General features: G+C 30.8%; 1 protein-coding gene across 1 annotated transcript; it reads left to right on the top strand.

The window, feature by feature from the left end:
* Positions 1-6,761: 6,761 nt before the first annotated feature.
* Positions 6,762-13,452, top strand: LOC145616868 (uncharacterized). The gene is made up of 5 exons (XM_081671587.1): positions 6,762-7,315; positions 9,572-10,032; positions 10,424-11,033; positions 11,958-12,424; positions 12,994-13,452. Exons 1-5 carry the CDS (start codon positions 6,802-6,804, stop codon positions 13,450-13,452), a joined length of 2,511 nt encoding a protein of 836 aa, XP_081527713.1. The 5' UTR covers positions 6,762-6,801.
* Positions 13,453-18,081: the final 4,629 nt, after the last annotated feature.

Below are 18,081 nucleotides of genomic sequence, written 5' to 3'. Positions count from 1 at the left end.
TATGACTCCTCTACATAGCACACAAGCTTGAGATGGACATCCACCAATATTGGATTAGTCGAGAACGTACCACCGAGTACGAGTTTACCTCCTTCCACAAACGACTGATCACCAAGGGGGGAGAGAGAGAGAGAGAGAGAGAGAGAGAGAGCTAGAGAGAGAGAGAGAAAGAGAGAGGATAGGGCAAAGTGTTTGCTAATTAGGGTATGCACAATCGTTTGCTTGGTATACAACCCTAGGCAACACCTAATTATATATTCTTAATGTTAATTAGGTTAGCCCAAAGCCCAGAACCTCTCTCACTGTTTATATATGGCTGGCCACACTAAGGGAAAGCCCATGCTATGGGCTTTTCCTCTTATTTTCAACCCTTACCACATAGTGTGACCTTATATCATGGTGGGATATGTTCCATTGTTCTATTGGGCTTTGGTTTGTTTTATGAGCCAAATTAAGATCATTAATTCCTCTAGTTGTGCTAAGATACAATGATGATCCAAAGGAATGAACTGATTATATCCATAATTTGATCTATAATATATTCATTAATTGTATAGGTGACAAAGAAACAATTCCTTCAAACCTAAATGGTTTAAGAACACGTTTTTATTTAATTTAATTTAATTTTGGCATGTCATTAGAATATTTGACTTTTCAAGCTTTCTTTGCTATATATTTTTCAATTTATTAATCTAATTTTCTCAATAATAATATTTTTAGTGATTACATTATATTTCTATAACGTAATTTAAATTGTCACCAATGCACATCCAATTCCTAATTAATCAAAATAATAATAAAATCTAAAAAAACTTATAAACGTAAATTAAAGGAAGACGCCACTGTTAAATATTATATAGACAATAGTATCTCTTGATATAATTTCTGGATATCACTTAATTATCTCTTCAAATCATTATATTAATACCTAACTTAAACCATTACACTATCTTCATCAACTATCTATATATTAATACCTCCGTTTCTTATTAATTGCAGTTTTGATGGGTTGAATAAACTTCTAGGCAATAGCAAAATTTGTTTGCGATTGTTAAAATGGAGAGAGAGAGAGAGAGAGATTAAGATAAAGATGCATGTGATGAAAAGAGAGATAAAAAAAATGACAACTTAAAAAACAAAAAAACTTTTGTTGCTAATGGTATAAAACATTCATCTTTGACAAGTGTTGCAAATAATATAAAACGGAGGTAATATGTACTATGTAAATTTAATCATATAATACAATTCAACCTTAATTTATGCAACTGATATACTATATATAAGACATTGGCTATACAAAATGCAAGCAAAATACTATTTGACAATGGTTGATGGTACGTGGTTGTTGTAGGCTATGCACGGTTATGGCATGCGTGGATTATGCAGATGCACTTGGTGTGGGCAAGTAGCTAGGTTGGTGTTGAGCCGAGCGGGAGAGAGAGAAAGAGAGAGAGAGTGAGTGAGGTGGGAGACAAAATTAAAATGAATGTTGAATAGTGGATGGATGATCAAAATCCCAATCAAAGAACTAGGTTTTCGTTTTTCAATAAATGCTTTAAAAACAACAAGATAACCTAACGAAAATGGGCTGTCAAGGCGGGTTAGTTGTATTTGGGTCGAATTTGAACTGCATTGTCTGTATATAGGTAAAATCGAGTTTTGTGTCAAACATTTTTGTTCAAAATCCATAATAAACGGTTTGAGCTTGATCGGGTTTCCAGCTCGGGTGAAATTGACAGGTCTAATTGTAGTGTTTATATTGAAAACAATTTGACTTCTTTTCATGTAAATATTTAATAATTACCCTTAAATTTTCAATTTTTACCTTGAAAGTTTCTTTTTAAATTAAAAAAACCTTAAAGCTGTAATAAAAATTATGCTTCACTTTAAAATAATATATCTTCGTGAGAGTTTTTCTCACTAGGTAAAGAGAGTAGCCTTTTAGAATTAGAGAAACCTGACATAATAATTGAATGATTTTTGGAAATGTAAAAAATTAAGACAACATTGTATCCTAATAAAAATACATTTTCAATGAAAGATTTTTTTTAAATATATTATTTAAAAAGTAATTTTTTTTTTCTTTTAAAAATTATGTACAGTATAATTTTATAAGTGTTTTGCCATTTTTTCAAAATATGAAGAAAAAAGTTTGGCAACTTATATTAAAAAAAGATGCAATTTATATCTTTAAAAAAAAAAAAGAAAAAAGAAAAAATTGAAGCTGCAATTTCTATGTTCAAAGTAACAAACCTAGTGAATCATTCCCTTTTTTTTTGAAGGCATAGTAAATCATTCCTTTTAAAATAATTATACGGTCTTAGGGCCTGTTCACATTTACTAAACTGAGCTGAACTGATTGAAGCTGAATTGAACTGAACTGAACTGAACTGATTGGAGCTGAACTGAACTAAATATTTTATGAGAGAAGGAAATTAGGAGCTGAACTGAACTGAACTAAACTGAACTGTTTGGAGCTGAACTAAACTGATTGGAGCTGAACTGAACTGAACTGAAATTAAGCTGAAGTAAACAGGCCCTTAATGATCTGAACACTCCATTAAATTATTTAGCAATTTATATATTCAAAGTAACGAACGCAGTGAACCATTCCCTTTAAAATAATTATATGGTCTTAATGGTCTTAATTAATGAGCAGAGCAGGGCTTAGCAGAGCAGAACAGAGCAGCTCTAAAGAATGAGGCCTCAGTAGATTTTTGGGTTGTTAATGTAAAATAAATGTAATATAGAGTAGTATTTGTAAGGTTTTGGTTCTTACATCAAAACTATTGAACAATAAATCATTCCCCCATCAAAGAAAATCAAGAAAAAAAACTAAAAGAAAAAAAAAAAATAGAAGATTGATGATATTGGTCTCTAAAATTAAAAACAAAGAAAAATCGTGTGAAATTGCCTCTAAAAATTAAAGGGAATATCTTTTTAAAAGTTGCTTTCACTGTTGATTAATAGTTTACCAAACCTACATGAAAAGTCTCCGAAGTTAAACTCTAATTTAAGTTTTGGCTTTTCTAGAAAAGCCTAGCTAATATGTATCAATGCATGACTTGTAAGCCTTTCATCTCTTTTAATATTCGTTGCCTCAAAAACAATTATTGAATAATAGCTACACAATGGTACTCCTAACTAAGCAACCCCTCCTGACAGATCGAGCTAGTAAATCTTGATTGAGTAACCCTTGAACAAGTAATCCATGACTGAGTGATCCTTGACCGACCGAGTAACCTCTGTATAAGTAACCCCGGCCACGTGGCCACACTGAAAACGCATTGTTTCATATGTGGCTGGCCACTTCGTGTGGCCGGGGTTACTTATTCAGGGGTAACTCCCCTGATCGATTGAGTACGTAACCCATGAGCGACCGAATAACCCTTGACCGATTAACCCTTTAATAAATAACCCCTAATCGAGTAACCCAGGACTGAACGAGTACTCCCGACACTGTTACTATTTTCATGTCAAGAAGAGTTAAAGGTATTATTTATGAGACATAAAAATTGCTTTGTTGCAAATAATAAGAAACATAAATAGAATTCTATCTTATTGCATGATCGGGAATAGAGGTGTCATTGTGATGTCAAATTGGGGTGTGTGGATTAGAATAAGTTGAATTGGATCAAGTCGAGTTTAATTTAAGTTTGAATTATGCTAAATTATAATGTCTGTCGTGTTACTTTTAAATCGGTTTGAATTATTTTTAACACATCTAATTAAGTTTTAAATTAATTGAATTAGTAGAAGAAAGAAAGATGTTCATCAGATCATTCAAATTAAATTCCAGTTATATTTAAAGAAGATGTGCAAGTTTTAAAGGTCGTCTTTTTATTTTAAACTAGATTAGTCCCGTGCGATGCACGGAAATATAGAATATATATTTTATGTATTATTACGTATCAGAAACTATTGAGACATAACCATTAGTTGTAAATGCTAATTTTATAAAATTAATTTTGAAGAAGAACAAACCGAATATGAAAATTTAAGCATATACATAAAAGTTAGATTTTTAATATACGAATTTAATTAAATAAATAAATAAATGATTTTAAACTTGTAATATATACAGAAAAATAGAAAAAATGTATACATCAAAGTATTTTGTTCGATGAAGCATAAGGGAAAGATGTATTAGATACCAATAGTTGGTGATAGAAGAAAAACAAATAAATTAAAGAGTGTAGATAAATTGAGAGGAGGAGATATTAAATTTGAAATTTGAAACCAAAGAAAATATAATGACATCAGATTTTTATTTAGGCGGGAAAATTTTTCTTATAAAGTTGCCACGTGGACAATATGATGTCAGCGGTTGTTCCTTTAATTTATTTATAGATATAAAATGTACTTCCTTCCTCCGTTCTTTAATAATTGATACACTTTGATTTTTTTTTACTATTCACATACTACCTTTGACTATAATTTTTTTTTTTTTTGTTAATGTATAAAAATAATTAGTATGGTGTAAAATGTTTTAAAAAAGATATTAATGTGATGTTAATAATACTACCTCCGGTCCAAATTACTCGTAACTTTGGAATATTTTATATCTCACAAATAATTCCCCAAAGTTGCTTGTAATTTGGACCGGAGGTAGTATTAAATTTTTATTACTCCGTACTTTTTATTTGGTCAAACTCATGAGTATCGATTTTGATTGTGGAACAAAGAAAATATTATATGTTTCCAAGAGATTGTCCTATATATATATGAGACAATATATATATATATATATATACACACACAATATTGTAATAATAAAAATAGCACAAGCCACTCATAGTACTTTTCATTTAAAAATAAGTATATATTTGCAAATTAAAACTTTAGACGAATTTAATTAGATCTCACACTCACATGGCCACATTGTGTATTTTATAATTATATTAGATTTCATTTACATTAAAATTGAGAAATAGCTTTTGTTAGGAGTTAAGGGATATGAAGACAAGATGTAATTATTGATTGTTTCAAAAAAAAAAAAAAATGTAATTATTGATTATAGCGGTGTAATTAAAAGCTGTCTCGATTCTCAATATGCAAACTTTACAGACCCAAAAAATACTCGATTTTAGTTTCGACTTATATTAGTACAATAATTTAATACGATTCAAATTTTAAATAAATTTGACCCGATTTAACCAAATTCGATCCTGACATCCTAACTGCCACCTATAGAATGTACTCTATATATCTTTAGTTTGATGGGTTGTAAAGTACATTAAATTGAAAAACACGAGAAATTATGTGGACCGACCCATAAGTGTTGTTGCAACAAAGAATATTAGAGGAAGATGAAAGTGATTGGCTGCATGTAGGACATCTAAAAAAAGTTTAAAGTACAAAATAAGGTTATAGAGAATTTTCGCATTGTTAGATTGGCATCTTATAATGTTAATGTGCTAATCTTTTAGGGGGTGTTTGTTTAGAGGGATAAAGTGAGGGGGATAGGATAAAAAAGGAGGGATTCAATATGTCCTTTGTTTGTTTAGAAGGATGGGGATTATGCGGGCGGATAGGAGGGGGATTAAAAAGGGAGTTATCACTCGAAATTAATAATTAAGGGGGGTTGGTATAAGAGATGGGGATTAAATGTAATGTGTAAAAGACATTACTATCCTTAATGAAAGAAAAAGAAGAAGAGATTGAAGAAAGGATAATAAGGGTAATTTTGTACTTTTATTAGTTATTCCATTCTAATCCTAACCCCTACCAAACAATGGAATACACTATTTTTATCCTTATCTCATCTATTAATCCACCTTCTTATTATCCCATCTTCTTATCCCATTTAATCTCATCCCTCCTACCAAACACCCCGTTAGGAAAATTGAAGTGACTTAACATTCCAACAAGGGGGACTAGAGTTTAAAGCACATACTAGGTAGTTCAAAAAAGATTTCTATATTCAATTGTTATGCTTAATACGGACATATTTTTCTCTCCTTTGCTAAATTCATGGAAAAGTACAATATCGTCGTGTTAATGCTCTAATTAATTTACTTGCAGAATGCTAGAGTGTTGTCATGTTTTGCATCATCATTTTTCTTTTATAAGTTCCATGTCATGGTTTTTTTAGATTAGATTAGATTAATCATTTGATATTAGCTTTATTATTATTATAATTATTACGTATTACAAATCGTGTAACACGAGAGAAATTGTAAATTAAACACAATATCTTTAAATTGGATTCAAAATATTATACTTCATTCTCTTTTTATAATCGCAACGTTGTTAGAGATTTTACGCTTGTCAATGCATATTTTATAACTCATAATCATAAGTTATATTATGGTAAAAATTATAAAAAGTTGATATTATAAAAGTGTATTTTAAGACGAATCTAATAAGATACTACATCATAATATTTTTCTAATATATAAATCACAAAAGATAATAAATTAAAAAAGTGTGTATAATTAGTGTAAAATTTCAATTGTTGCGATTAAAAAAATAGAGCGATGAAGTGTCCAGTGTGTCGTAAAGATGAAAAATGTTAATTCCACCACTTTAAAATTAAGAAGGAATCAAAGTCTCTTTAGTTTAAAGGAGGTAAAGCTTATCAACTACTCAAATATGTAACTAAAAAACCAGAAGCTAGCTTGTTTATTAAAAAAGAAATTAAAGGTGATGAAAAAAGCTACATAAGTACATAACAAGTAGTAATAGTTACGGAATTACTTATTATAAAATGTACGTGGACGTGAAACCATTTTTAGAATATAGCTTAAACACTCAAAAGATAAAAGAAAGACATTATTGGTTAAAGTTTACGTATCAAAAATGGAAGATGTACTTTACAATGCCGCACTATTAGGTAATGTAGGCTTCCTAAATGATGCAAGAAACAATGAAATAGAGAGTGGTAGTGATGAGTTTTTTCTTAAGCAAACCGAGCACAAAAATAACATCCTTCACTTAGCAATTCGACGAGAGCAATTCGAGTTCATAGAAGTAATTCTAAAGGGCTTTATATCTAAACAAGCCATTGAAGAGCTGATAAAACAGCCAAACGATGACGGCAACACCCCTATCCATGTTGCCGCTGAGGTCGGCAACATGGACATTTTTAAGCTACTCCATGATTATGTGTCCGAGCCACAGAAGGTCCAAGAGGAGTGTAGCATGATATTCATGAAGAAGAATGGAGAGGGCAACATACCGTTACATGTTGCACTTATCCATGATAACGTTGAGGTTGCTAAATTGTTGGTTGAGAACCATCCTGAAATGGTTAGTGTTACTAGCAATGCTAAAGAGACTCCCCTTCATCTTGCTACGATACACCAACCTATTGGTACGTATGAACTTCTACTACATTTTACTTTGACTTTATTTTACCTTGACTATTTTTTGTACTCGTAATATGTAGAAATTGACAATGAAGTTATATTTTATACATGTTCAACTAGAATATTATATATTACATTATTTGTATATTATGTATTTTTTGTTTTTATTAATTTATCACGCACGTATATGAGAAGCTAGAGTAGTTGATTAATTTTTCGCTTTTAATTCAATTGTGAGGCTAGAGGTCGATTCTTACCGACCTCATCCTTGAAAGGATTTCCCTATAGTAATAAACTTCTATTATATTTTACTTTGATTATATATGAAAACATCTAAATATATCTTTAATCTATATATAAAAATACTAAAGGTGAAACCAGGTCAGGACATTTGTCATTTTCTTTCATCATGATTTTAGTCTCCTCTCCATAATTCATACCTATAGAGGTCAACAATATTTTAAAGTAAGTGGTTCGTTAAAAAAATTCAATTTGTAAGCAGTTCGGTTTAAAAGGGTTGGGTTTGATACGGTAACAACGATTTGAGTCTGGTTTTGTTTATTCAGTTCAGTTTGTAAATGGTTCGGTTTGTTAACAAGTTCGATTCTTATGTGATTCAATATTATTCGAATCAATTCATTTTTGGGTTTGTTAAAAATTAATTCGGGTCGGTTTTCAAATAATCAATTTAGGTCAGGTTGTTTTGGGTTGTGAAACGATTTTGGTTTGAAATTTGATAGTGCTACATTTTATATTTATTGTCGGGGCAAATCCTTAAACTAGTTAAACTTAAATATAATCATTTACCTATAATTACTTCCCACTATCAATTGAAAGTTCTTCTCATGTTATTAAGTATTTTAAGTTGTGTTGTTTTCATCTTATTGATAATATTAATTCATTTTTTTTAAAAAAAAATTAAGTTTTATAAAAAAAATTTGGTCTCATTTTCTTTCATCTAATTTTTCCAAAATGAAATCATTTTTTTATTAAAATTAAGTAATTTACTGAAATTAAATTATTTTTGTTGAATTAATTTTTTTTACAGGTCTTAAATTATTTCAATGTATTAAAGCATAATTTGTTGATTCACTACTACAGATCATATTTGCTCTTTAAATTTAAAAATATTTTCAGATTAAAACTTAATATATTGAACATTTTTTTTGGAACCATATATACAGAATTAAAGTAAAAGAACGAATATATATTAAAAAAAATCATAAATGAACAAAAAGTAGTAATATTAAAAAGAAGGGTGGATTATAGGTGCATTTTTTAAATATTATTTTAAATGGAATAGAACATAGCCCCTTGTTTCATATTTACTTAATTGAAATACATAAAGTTACTAATTTTACTAAATTTCAATGAACTAAATAATTTATAATTAATGAAAGGCAAAATTGGTATAAACTACCTTTTTTTTGAAAAATCCACCTTTTTTGTTTTGTTTTGTTTTTTTTTTTTAAATTTTTTTTAAACCACCTTTTAAGTACCTAAGTTTTTTATTGCACCACCCCTATTTCAAATTTTGACGATATATTTAACTGAGACGTCAAAGGGGCCCACAACTTGTGTTTTCCCTCCTAAATCATTTATTTTTTTACTCCCAAAAACATTCAACCCTTCCCTTTATATAAATGCATGACTAAATTGAGTAAAGCTTTAAAAAACCAAACCTAAGTTCGCTGCAAAAATTAAATTGTAGTCTATGTTCACTCTCAAACCCTAAATTGAGGTAATTGATGAATTGGATGGTTGAGATGGAAGGGAAAGTTTTGCTATGGTTGATGATTTGGAAGTAGATGGTTGAGATGCAATCTGTTAGATTTGAAATAGGGGTGGTGCAATAAAAAACTTAGGTACTTAAAAGGTGGTTTAGTAAAAAAAACAAAAAACAAAAAAGGTGGTTTTTTCAAAAAGGTTAGACAAAAAAGTTGGTTTATACCAATTTTACCTTAATAAAATTTATTTTTATTGAATTAAAATTATACGTCGTATATATTAACAAAATTGAAATGGATGGACTCAAGTTATATTGTAAACACAACTTTTTCTATTCTTCAATATGGGATACACATTTAAGATTTACTATTACTTACTTTTACACTCAATTGATGTGGGACAACACTTCCAATTACATACGTAGTATATGTTTGCTCATGGACTCGATCAACAAGTAGCGAGTAATTTAATTTATGAATAAATTAATTTAATTTGTATTATTTGTTGATATTGATTTTATAACAAATCAATAGATGGACCAATAAAGGAGAGGCAAGCTACAAGTTTGGCAAATCTTGAAATGATAGAACTTCTATTAGAGAAAAAGAGTTGTATCGCACTTCAACGTGATGCAAAGGGATTGACTCCTCTTCATAGGGCAGCATCAAATACCTCTGCCTACAACATACAAGTCATTAGACTCATACTTGATCACTGCCCACGATCTGCGGAGTTGCGTGATCGTTCAAACAGGACAATCTTACACCTTTTGAAAACGATACCGAGCTACCAACAAGGCAAAGACTTGCTTGGCATTGCAGAAGTATTTGACCTCAGGAATCATCAGGACAAGCAAGGAAACACACCATTACATGCGGCTGCAATGAATATGAACCTTAACATGGTGCGAGTTTTATTGGATTCCTCAGCCAAGCAAAGCATTAGAAACAAAAATGGAATATCTGCTGCATATTTGATTCATGAAAAATTTGAGGTTTGTTTGTATTTTTTTTTTTTTTTAATTTACATGCAATTTTTGTTGTATTATTATTAATGCCTTTAATTTGAAATATTAATAAGGCCATGTTAAATTCACCTTTAAAATAATAACATTTAGTAAAAAACTTTCAGTTCAAGATAATAATTTTATTTTAATAAAAATAACTTCAGTTCTGTAAAATTAATTTTCGTTTAGTAAAGTTAATTTCAATTCACGAGTCTTATTAGTTAAAGTTCAATAAAAGTAAATTAATTTCTGTAAACATAATTTCTGTTTATCAAAGATATGGTGAAGTGAAATAAGCCTAAGTTGGCATGTATACCCTCGTTATGGCATTTATTATCAAAGTAATAGATTGATGATGTCCATATGTGTGTTCCTACAGATTAATGTGGAGAAAAATCAAATGACAATGGATGTATATGAAGCGACAAATAGGGCAAATATAACCTACTTAAAGGGAAGACTTGAAAAGTTTAGAAATAATTTTCTATTCTTGCGAGATTCTGAGAGGAGAAATGTTGTTCATAAATTAATGCAAATAAACAATGGAACAACAATAATACAAGATGAGTATGTTGATTTCATCCGACAAGTTCTTGAAAGCTTTCCTGAATTCATTTGCCAAGCAGACCTTAATGGTGACACTCCACTTCATATCCTTGTTCGAAATTCTCCCGAAACCATGGTTTTTAAAAGTGAAAGCGAATCATGTGAATATTTGTCAGAATCAAACCTTGTGTTGGTGTTACTAGAACTATCTTGTACGAGTTTTGATAGAGCTCAAGAAGAGGCTAGAGCGAAAGGAGGTCGTTATGATCCGCCATGGTTAGTGCAAAACAAGGAAGGAAATACACCCCTTCATGAAGCATTCATAGTAACTCAAGATGAAGATGTGTTGCGGAGACTTTTAGAGCTGGATATCGAACATACTGCTAAATTGAAAAACAGGCTCAATCAAACACCTCTTCATCTCTTTGCTGGATGTCCCCTACGTAAGTCACTAATCTTTCTTTGTTGTGTTCCCATCAGGAATAAAATTCGATGTTATAAAAATGAACCGGACCTTACTTTTTAAAATATCTTTAAAAATTTTCTCTTACTAAAAATGGAAATTTTTTCATACACAATTTCTTTTTTTTTGAGGCAAAACGAGCAATTAGATTTTTTCATACACAAATTGATTGGTGTGTTATTTAAAAATTTAAGATGTATTAAAGTTGGTTGGCCTTTTTTATTGAATGACGTGGCTGTTTTCGTGTCACTGTGAGAGGAGAATATTTGAGTTATGGAGTCTTTACATTCATTTATCCTATTTAAAATAAAAAGATTTAAATATTTATAAATTTATGTCTCATATATTAATTACTAATATTATCAATTACAATTTTAAGCTCATTTAAGATAAATCTACAAATAATAATAAAGTTATTAAAGAACAATTTACATTGATGTATTTTCCATATTTTTGTCAATAAAACTCACACGTTAAAGTTATTGAAGAACTACTGTACTTAAATTTTCGCACCAAAAAAAAAATTACTTGAATTTTTGTCAATAAAAAGAAAAAAAAAACACCTTAACTTAATTATTTAATCATTGATATATTAATTCACCAAATATCTATTTTTAAGCTTAAATTATATATTTTTTTTGAAACCATTTAAGCTTAAATTATATAGTAGTATAAAAAAAATGCTATAAGCTAAAATTATACTTGATATTTCGTGGTAATTTGTGTTTGAAATCAATCAATAAATGACTATAACTTTATAAACAAAGAGCAAAACCAAAAATGACACATGTCACTTAATGGTTACAAATTTTCCTTTCAAATTTTTTTTTTTAATAACCTATACTATAATATCTTCAGAAAACTTGAATATCTTACGTTGATAATGATTATCTTGACTAATTAGAGGTGTATGAAGAAATGCGGGAGAAAATCATAGAAATTTTGGTGGAAGCAAATAGTGAAGCGACCCATACACATGACAAAGATGGTCTAACTCCTCTTTTAAAGGCGGCTGAATGTGGTAATGTGAAAGTAATTTCAAAATTGCACAAGCTTTCTAATGATGCAACACAAATGCCAGATGCAAAATATGGGCGGACATTTTGGCACCTATTAGTAAAACATTCTGCTTACAGTTCTTGGCACCTTATTAAAGCACATCCAGAATTAAGAGATTTCCTAAAGCTTGAAGACTTTGAGGGAAACACACCATTGCATCTGGCAATTCAGCAAGGTGGACGCTTTGATCATGCAGTGAATTTTCTTCAAGGTATGAAAAATGAACAAATGGAGACACTTCTTGAAAAGAAGAATTATGCTGGTGTGTCTTCAAGCGATTTAATAAGATCCTCATCAGAGATTCCTCATGGCGTAAGTTTTTATTATTGCATTTTCTACTTCCACAGTTTAGGAACCGTTATTTTTGCTAAAATAAAATAAAATTTGCGCTGCTGAATTTAAATTATTTTACAACATAAATTAATTTTACAGAATTGAAATTATTTATCTTTATTTATAAAAGTTACTGATTCTTAATGAACTGAACTTATATTTACATACCGAATTGAAATTATTTTTTACTAAGCTAAAATTGAGTATTAAATTTTTTACTAAGCTGAAATTGAGTATTATTTATTTTAAGGTGTAGTGATTAGGGTCTTATATTTCCAATTTTTTACATTTTGGGGAGATTAGGAATTAAAAGTTCTTATATTATGCTTCTGTAATGCCTTGTTCACTTTACCTTAAATAAATAATGTTGAGTAATAAAAATTTCAGTTAAGTAAAAATAATTTTAGTTTAGTTTATATACTAAGTTCAGTTCAGTAATATAATACAAGTTTCTCACTTTTTCAGCATTATGGAGTGTATTCACAATATGTTTTGTATTTACTTTATCCAATAGTATAAATAACCTGGTTCAATTCCTTTTGATACAGTTGGATATAATTTTGAATAGAGATCCTAAATTTATTGGCTATCGAAGTGTATATGGTGTTTCTACTACTGATTTGGAAAAATATGTGGACACAATTGGTGTAATAGCAGCACTTTTGATGACTATAACGTTTACAGCAGCATTAACTGTACCTGGTGGACAAGTTACAGAAAATATAGATAAAAATAAAGATAGTAAGGGGACTCCAATTCTAGTGCACAGGGCAGCATTTCAAGCTTTTATGTTCTTTGACATATCGACAATGTGCCTATCAACAATGGTATTGTTTTGTCTTCTATGGATCCTGGCTGTTGACAATAAAAAAAATTCAGTGATATTATTGGATTTCAGCATCTTCTTGCTCTTAATATCATTCTACACAACTCTTTTGTCTTTCATGACGGCGGTGTATGCTACAACAATCTATGTTGAACCTTGGATAGCTATCTTGACAAATTAGAGAGAAGAGAGAATAGAATGTGCTTGTATTGCTTGTCTATTATTCATCAATAGGTTGAGTATTTATACAAAACCTAACCTCATAAAATAGGAAACAATATTCCTAAAAGATATACCATATATCCTAATGATATATTCTCAAAATAATATCTTAACATAAATATCCTAAATATATTATTCTCTTAAATGATATATACGGAAAATATATCACACATATATTTTCCGATATCTCTAACACCCTCCCGCAATCGTAACGGCAGTAACACGAACGTTGCGATTGGAAATTCTTCAAATTGTTGAAGCCGAGATGCACACTCTTGTGATGTCGCCTTCAATTTTTTTTTTTCTTCAATGATGAGAACGTTCATCTTTTCGAACTCATCTGTCATCAATCAAACAGGAACGTCATTCTTTTCGAACCTGCAAATATAATAATTTTTGGTTTTTCCAGAGCAAAACCGAGCTCCAATCAAATATTGGTTTTTCAGAGTAAACCACACTCAAATTTCTTATTGGTCTTTCAGAGTAAACCACACTCAAATCTCTTATTGGTCTTTCAAAGTAAACCACACTCAAATCTCTTATTGATTTTTCAGAGTAAAACCAAACTCATATCCAAAGGAGCAAAACCATGCTCGAATCAACTCACAAAAAAGAAAAATAATTGCACAGCGGAATTTTCGGGTAAAATTTATGAATCCCGCCGGTGAGTTTAATTTTCTAACCCACCGGCAGGGGGGTTTTTTGTGAAGTATCCCAAGATCTAACCTGCTCTTGATACCATGACAAATTAGAGAGAAGAGAGAAGAGAGAATAGAATGTGCTTGTATTGCTTGTCTATTATTCATCAATAGGTTGAGTATTTATACAAAACCTAACCTCATAAGATAGGAAACAATATTCCTAAAAGATATACCATATATCCTAATGATATATTCTCATAATAATATCTTAACATAAATATCCTAAATATATTATTCTCTTAAATGATATATACGGAAAATATATCACACATATATTTTCCGATATCTCTAACATATCTACACTTTGTTAATATGCTCTTTGCTACTGCTACTCATGCGCAGAAATATTGTTGTCAAGCATGTAGCACCTATTTGTCAAACTATTACATTTTATGGCAAAAAGTTTTCTAGAAAACTTGTTGTCGATTGTGTATATCCTACAAAATTATCAGTTGAAAATTTGATCCCTTTTTAATGAAGAAAATCTCAATAGGAGAACAAGTTTTATAACTGATAAAATTATGATTATTAACTTTGTTTTCTATGTTGGATTGTCAATATTTGTATTACACAACATTTATTTGTAATAATGTGAGCCCATGAGTAAACCCAGTGGTGGATCTAGGATTTAGGGAATGGGAGTACTGAATTAAGTTTTTTTGAAAAAATTCAAAATGCAAGTAATATGTGAAGCGTAATAATTTTGCCTATTATATTAGTAATTGCGTACACTATACAACATGACTTATAATTGAGAAACTAAATATGTTTGGGAGTAAAAAAAAAAAAAAAGAGATAATCTAAGAGACCTCTTTTTTGTAACAATATATTTGATCAAAAGTACAAATCTATGGTCTAATAAATTAACAAACATCACCAAAGAGACCTGTTATTTGTAACAATAGGTCTCTTTGACCATAAGTAGTAGTAGTAGTCTAATTTATTTTCTGTACCCCAGGATCCACCACTGAGTAAACCCACATGTGAGAGTCTATGTTACAAAGTGAAAGTGCATGTTAGTGTTATATGAGTTACTTTATTTTTTTACGAGCGGTCACATGGTGTGTCCAGCCACACACAAAACGTGTTTTAATGTTGTAGTAGTAAAAATGTAAGGACTAAAAGTAATATTGGTGAGAATGTTCAATTAAAAAATAAATTTCAAAACAAACTAGAAAAATTAAATATTTCTAATAAAAAGCTATATATAAATTAATTAAAAAATTGTCCTTAAACCCATTAGCTTGACTTGAACTCGAAACTTCAAGTCAGGGCTGGGCATATGTTGACCCTAGACCCAAGGTGATCCTTCTCGAAATGATCAATGACGCAAAGTCCCAAATCTGACCGTCTAGTCTTAGGAGTTGATTTTTTTTTTTTTTTTTTTTTTTTTCATTGAATTTAATTTTGGGAGCGTAATTGGCTTTATTCAATCTTACCTAACACATTGTATTCAATTTAACTCAAATACTCCCTCCGTGTTTTTTTAAGTGATACACTTTCTATTTCCGGCTGTGTTTTTTTAGAATTATACACTTCTTTTTTTGGCAAAAAAATATATTAAAATATTATATCTCTCTCCTCTCATGGTCCCCACCCAAACCCACTATTACTTTTTTATTATATCTTTCATCTCACATTCATTACTTTTCAATAAACTATTAACCCCACTATCTTTCTTTAACAATTTTTTAATACTCCACTACCCCACTTACCTCTTATTTTATTTAAGTCAATTAAATTGCCTAAAACTATGTGCCGGTCAAAGTGTATCACTTAAAAAAATACGGAGGGAGTACTTTTTTTTTAAATAGCAAAAATATTTCATTAATTAAAAGTCATACCACATCAACAATAGAGATAACAAATACATAAGATATTCAATCAAATAGAAATTTCCTTCATGAAAACTACGATCGTTGAGTAAATCTTGCACTGTGGAACATCTCCGGCTTATATCGCTGGAAAATACAGCCCGTAAAGATGTTTTCCTTCTGATTCATCTGTCTGTATTCGAAATTGTATATCTTTTTCAACAACTAAATAATTTCACGACAATCCATTAGATCTAATATCATGGATTTAAAACTAAGAATTTTCAACCCCGAAAAGAGGAGATAGACCTTATCTTTTAAAAGAGGTCGAAAACCCTTGTTTTCAAAGGAAATCGAAAACTCTTCTTTCGAGGGAGAAAAGTTCCTCCCAAAAGGAGGAAACATTATTATAAACCTAAAAAAAAAATTTTAAGAAACAATGATTGAGGCTTTCCACCAATTAAAACCGATGGAAGCCCCTTCAAAATTCAACAATGGAGACAAGGGTTTTAGAGAGAGGAACGAGGAGAAAGGAGATGGGATTTTTTAAACTCAAATACTTTTGAAAGCCATATAAATAGCGAAAATTAAATGAAAATGGTCCCGGTATATGATGGAGGAATTGAAGTATATGTACATATAATTATTCAAGGATATCATCAGATATTAGTCATTTACAAATGCCATTGTTAAGAGCACACCTTTCCAATAAAAGATGCTTTACAAGAAATGACGCTCAACTTTTAAAAAGAGCACCCACCTATTCCTGTTAGTTTGTTTCTGCCAAATTTGTGGCTTTGCCTTGTCTTGGATCAGCATTTCCAGCTACCTCTCCTTAAAACAACCTCCTAGATGTTGGGCCCGTATTAATATACGACCCAGTTTACTTAGGGCACCAATCCAAAATCAAGGAATTCAGCAAAATAAGCAAAACGGCTTGATTGGAATAAACAAGGAAAGCAGGAGCAAGAATATCAATCAAGAAGATACTTACCAAGAATACACCTATAGAACAGGGAACGAAATAAATCAAGAAGATCTTCTACATTTTGAATATATGTTGAATATCTATGTAACCCTAGGAATCCCTAGGTATAAATAGGAAGAGTTAGACATTATAACACTCATGTACGCTTGCACATAATTCAATATAAGCTATTTGCTCTACTTTTGTCTATGGATCTATGTCCTTACTGAACAAGGAGGCTTGTCCTTACTAAGTATTGTATCTCTAAACTTATCTCTTTGATCTTATTGAATACTTACTGTTTGCTTACTAGTTATTTACTGCTTTATTATCGTTCTTAATTGCTTTATATATTATTGGTGGTATGATTGTTATTACCCCTCAAAACCTAGCAAATTCTTAGATGTCCTAGCTGAGATTTGCCTAAACAATTTGGCGCCTACCGTGGGGCTGATAATCAATTAACCTACCAATTCGCCAAAAACCAAAACAAACACCATGACTGGACAGCCAGTACCCTTTACCATTGCCGAAATCAATGAAGGAATGAACGTGTTTTGGGTAAAATTACCCTGCCACGTGGCGGCCTGAGAGCACGACACGTGTCTGCCCAGTATTAGGACACTTGTCCTCGCCATATCGGTCTATGCAAAGGCCAATTGAGAAGTGACACGTGGACACCACTGTCACACCAAGGAATGACGGCTTTCAGGCCCAATTCCCCATGACTTGTCATAGCCCACCAAATCTAGGTCACATGACCTAGAATAAGGGCACATTTTCCCATGACCCTATAAATAGAGAGAGATTCCCCATTTTGGGGACAAGTTGATTCAATCATTTATTACATCACCTGCATTCTCTCAATCATCAGAGAAAGCACCTGATCTCGGGATCTGTAAAGATCTCACCTTTATTTCCGCACCTTTTACTCTCCTACACGTTCTAACTTGACCGTCGGAGGCGGAACTCCAACCAACAGGAGTTTCCGTTGTTTTGCAGGTACAGGCCGCACCGGACCAATCTTCAAGCTGTAACTCTCCCGAGGGACTAAAAACACCCAAAACATTTGGCGCCGTCTGTGGGGAGAGTACCTCAAGATGGTT

Source organism: Chenopodium album, chromosome 26, assembly GCF_948465745.1.
Source record: "Chenopodium album chromosome 26, dcCheAlbu1.1, whole genome shotgun sequence".
Taxonomy (NCBI): domain Eukaryota; kingdom Viridiplantae; phylum Streptophyta; class Magnoliopsida; order Caryophyllales; family Amaranthaceae; genus Chenopodium; species Chenopodium album.
This window is presented reverse-complemented; position numbering and strand designations above follow the sequence as displayed.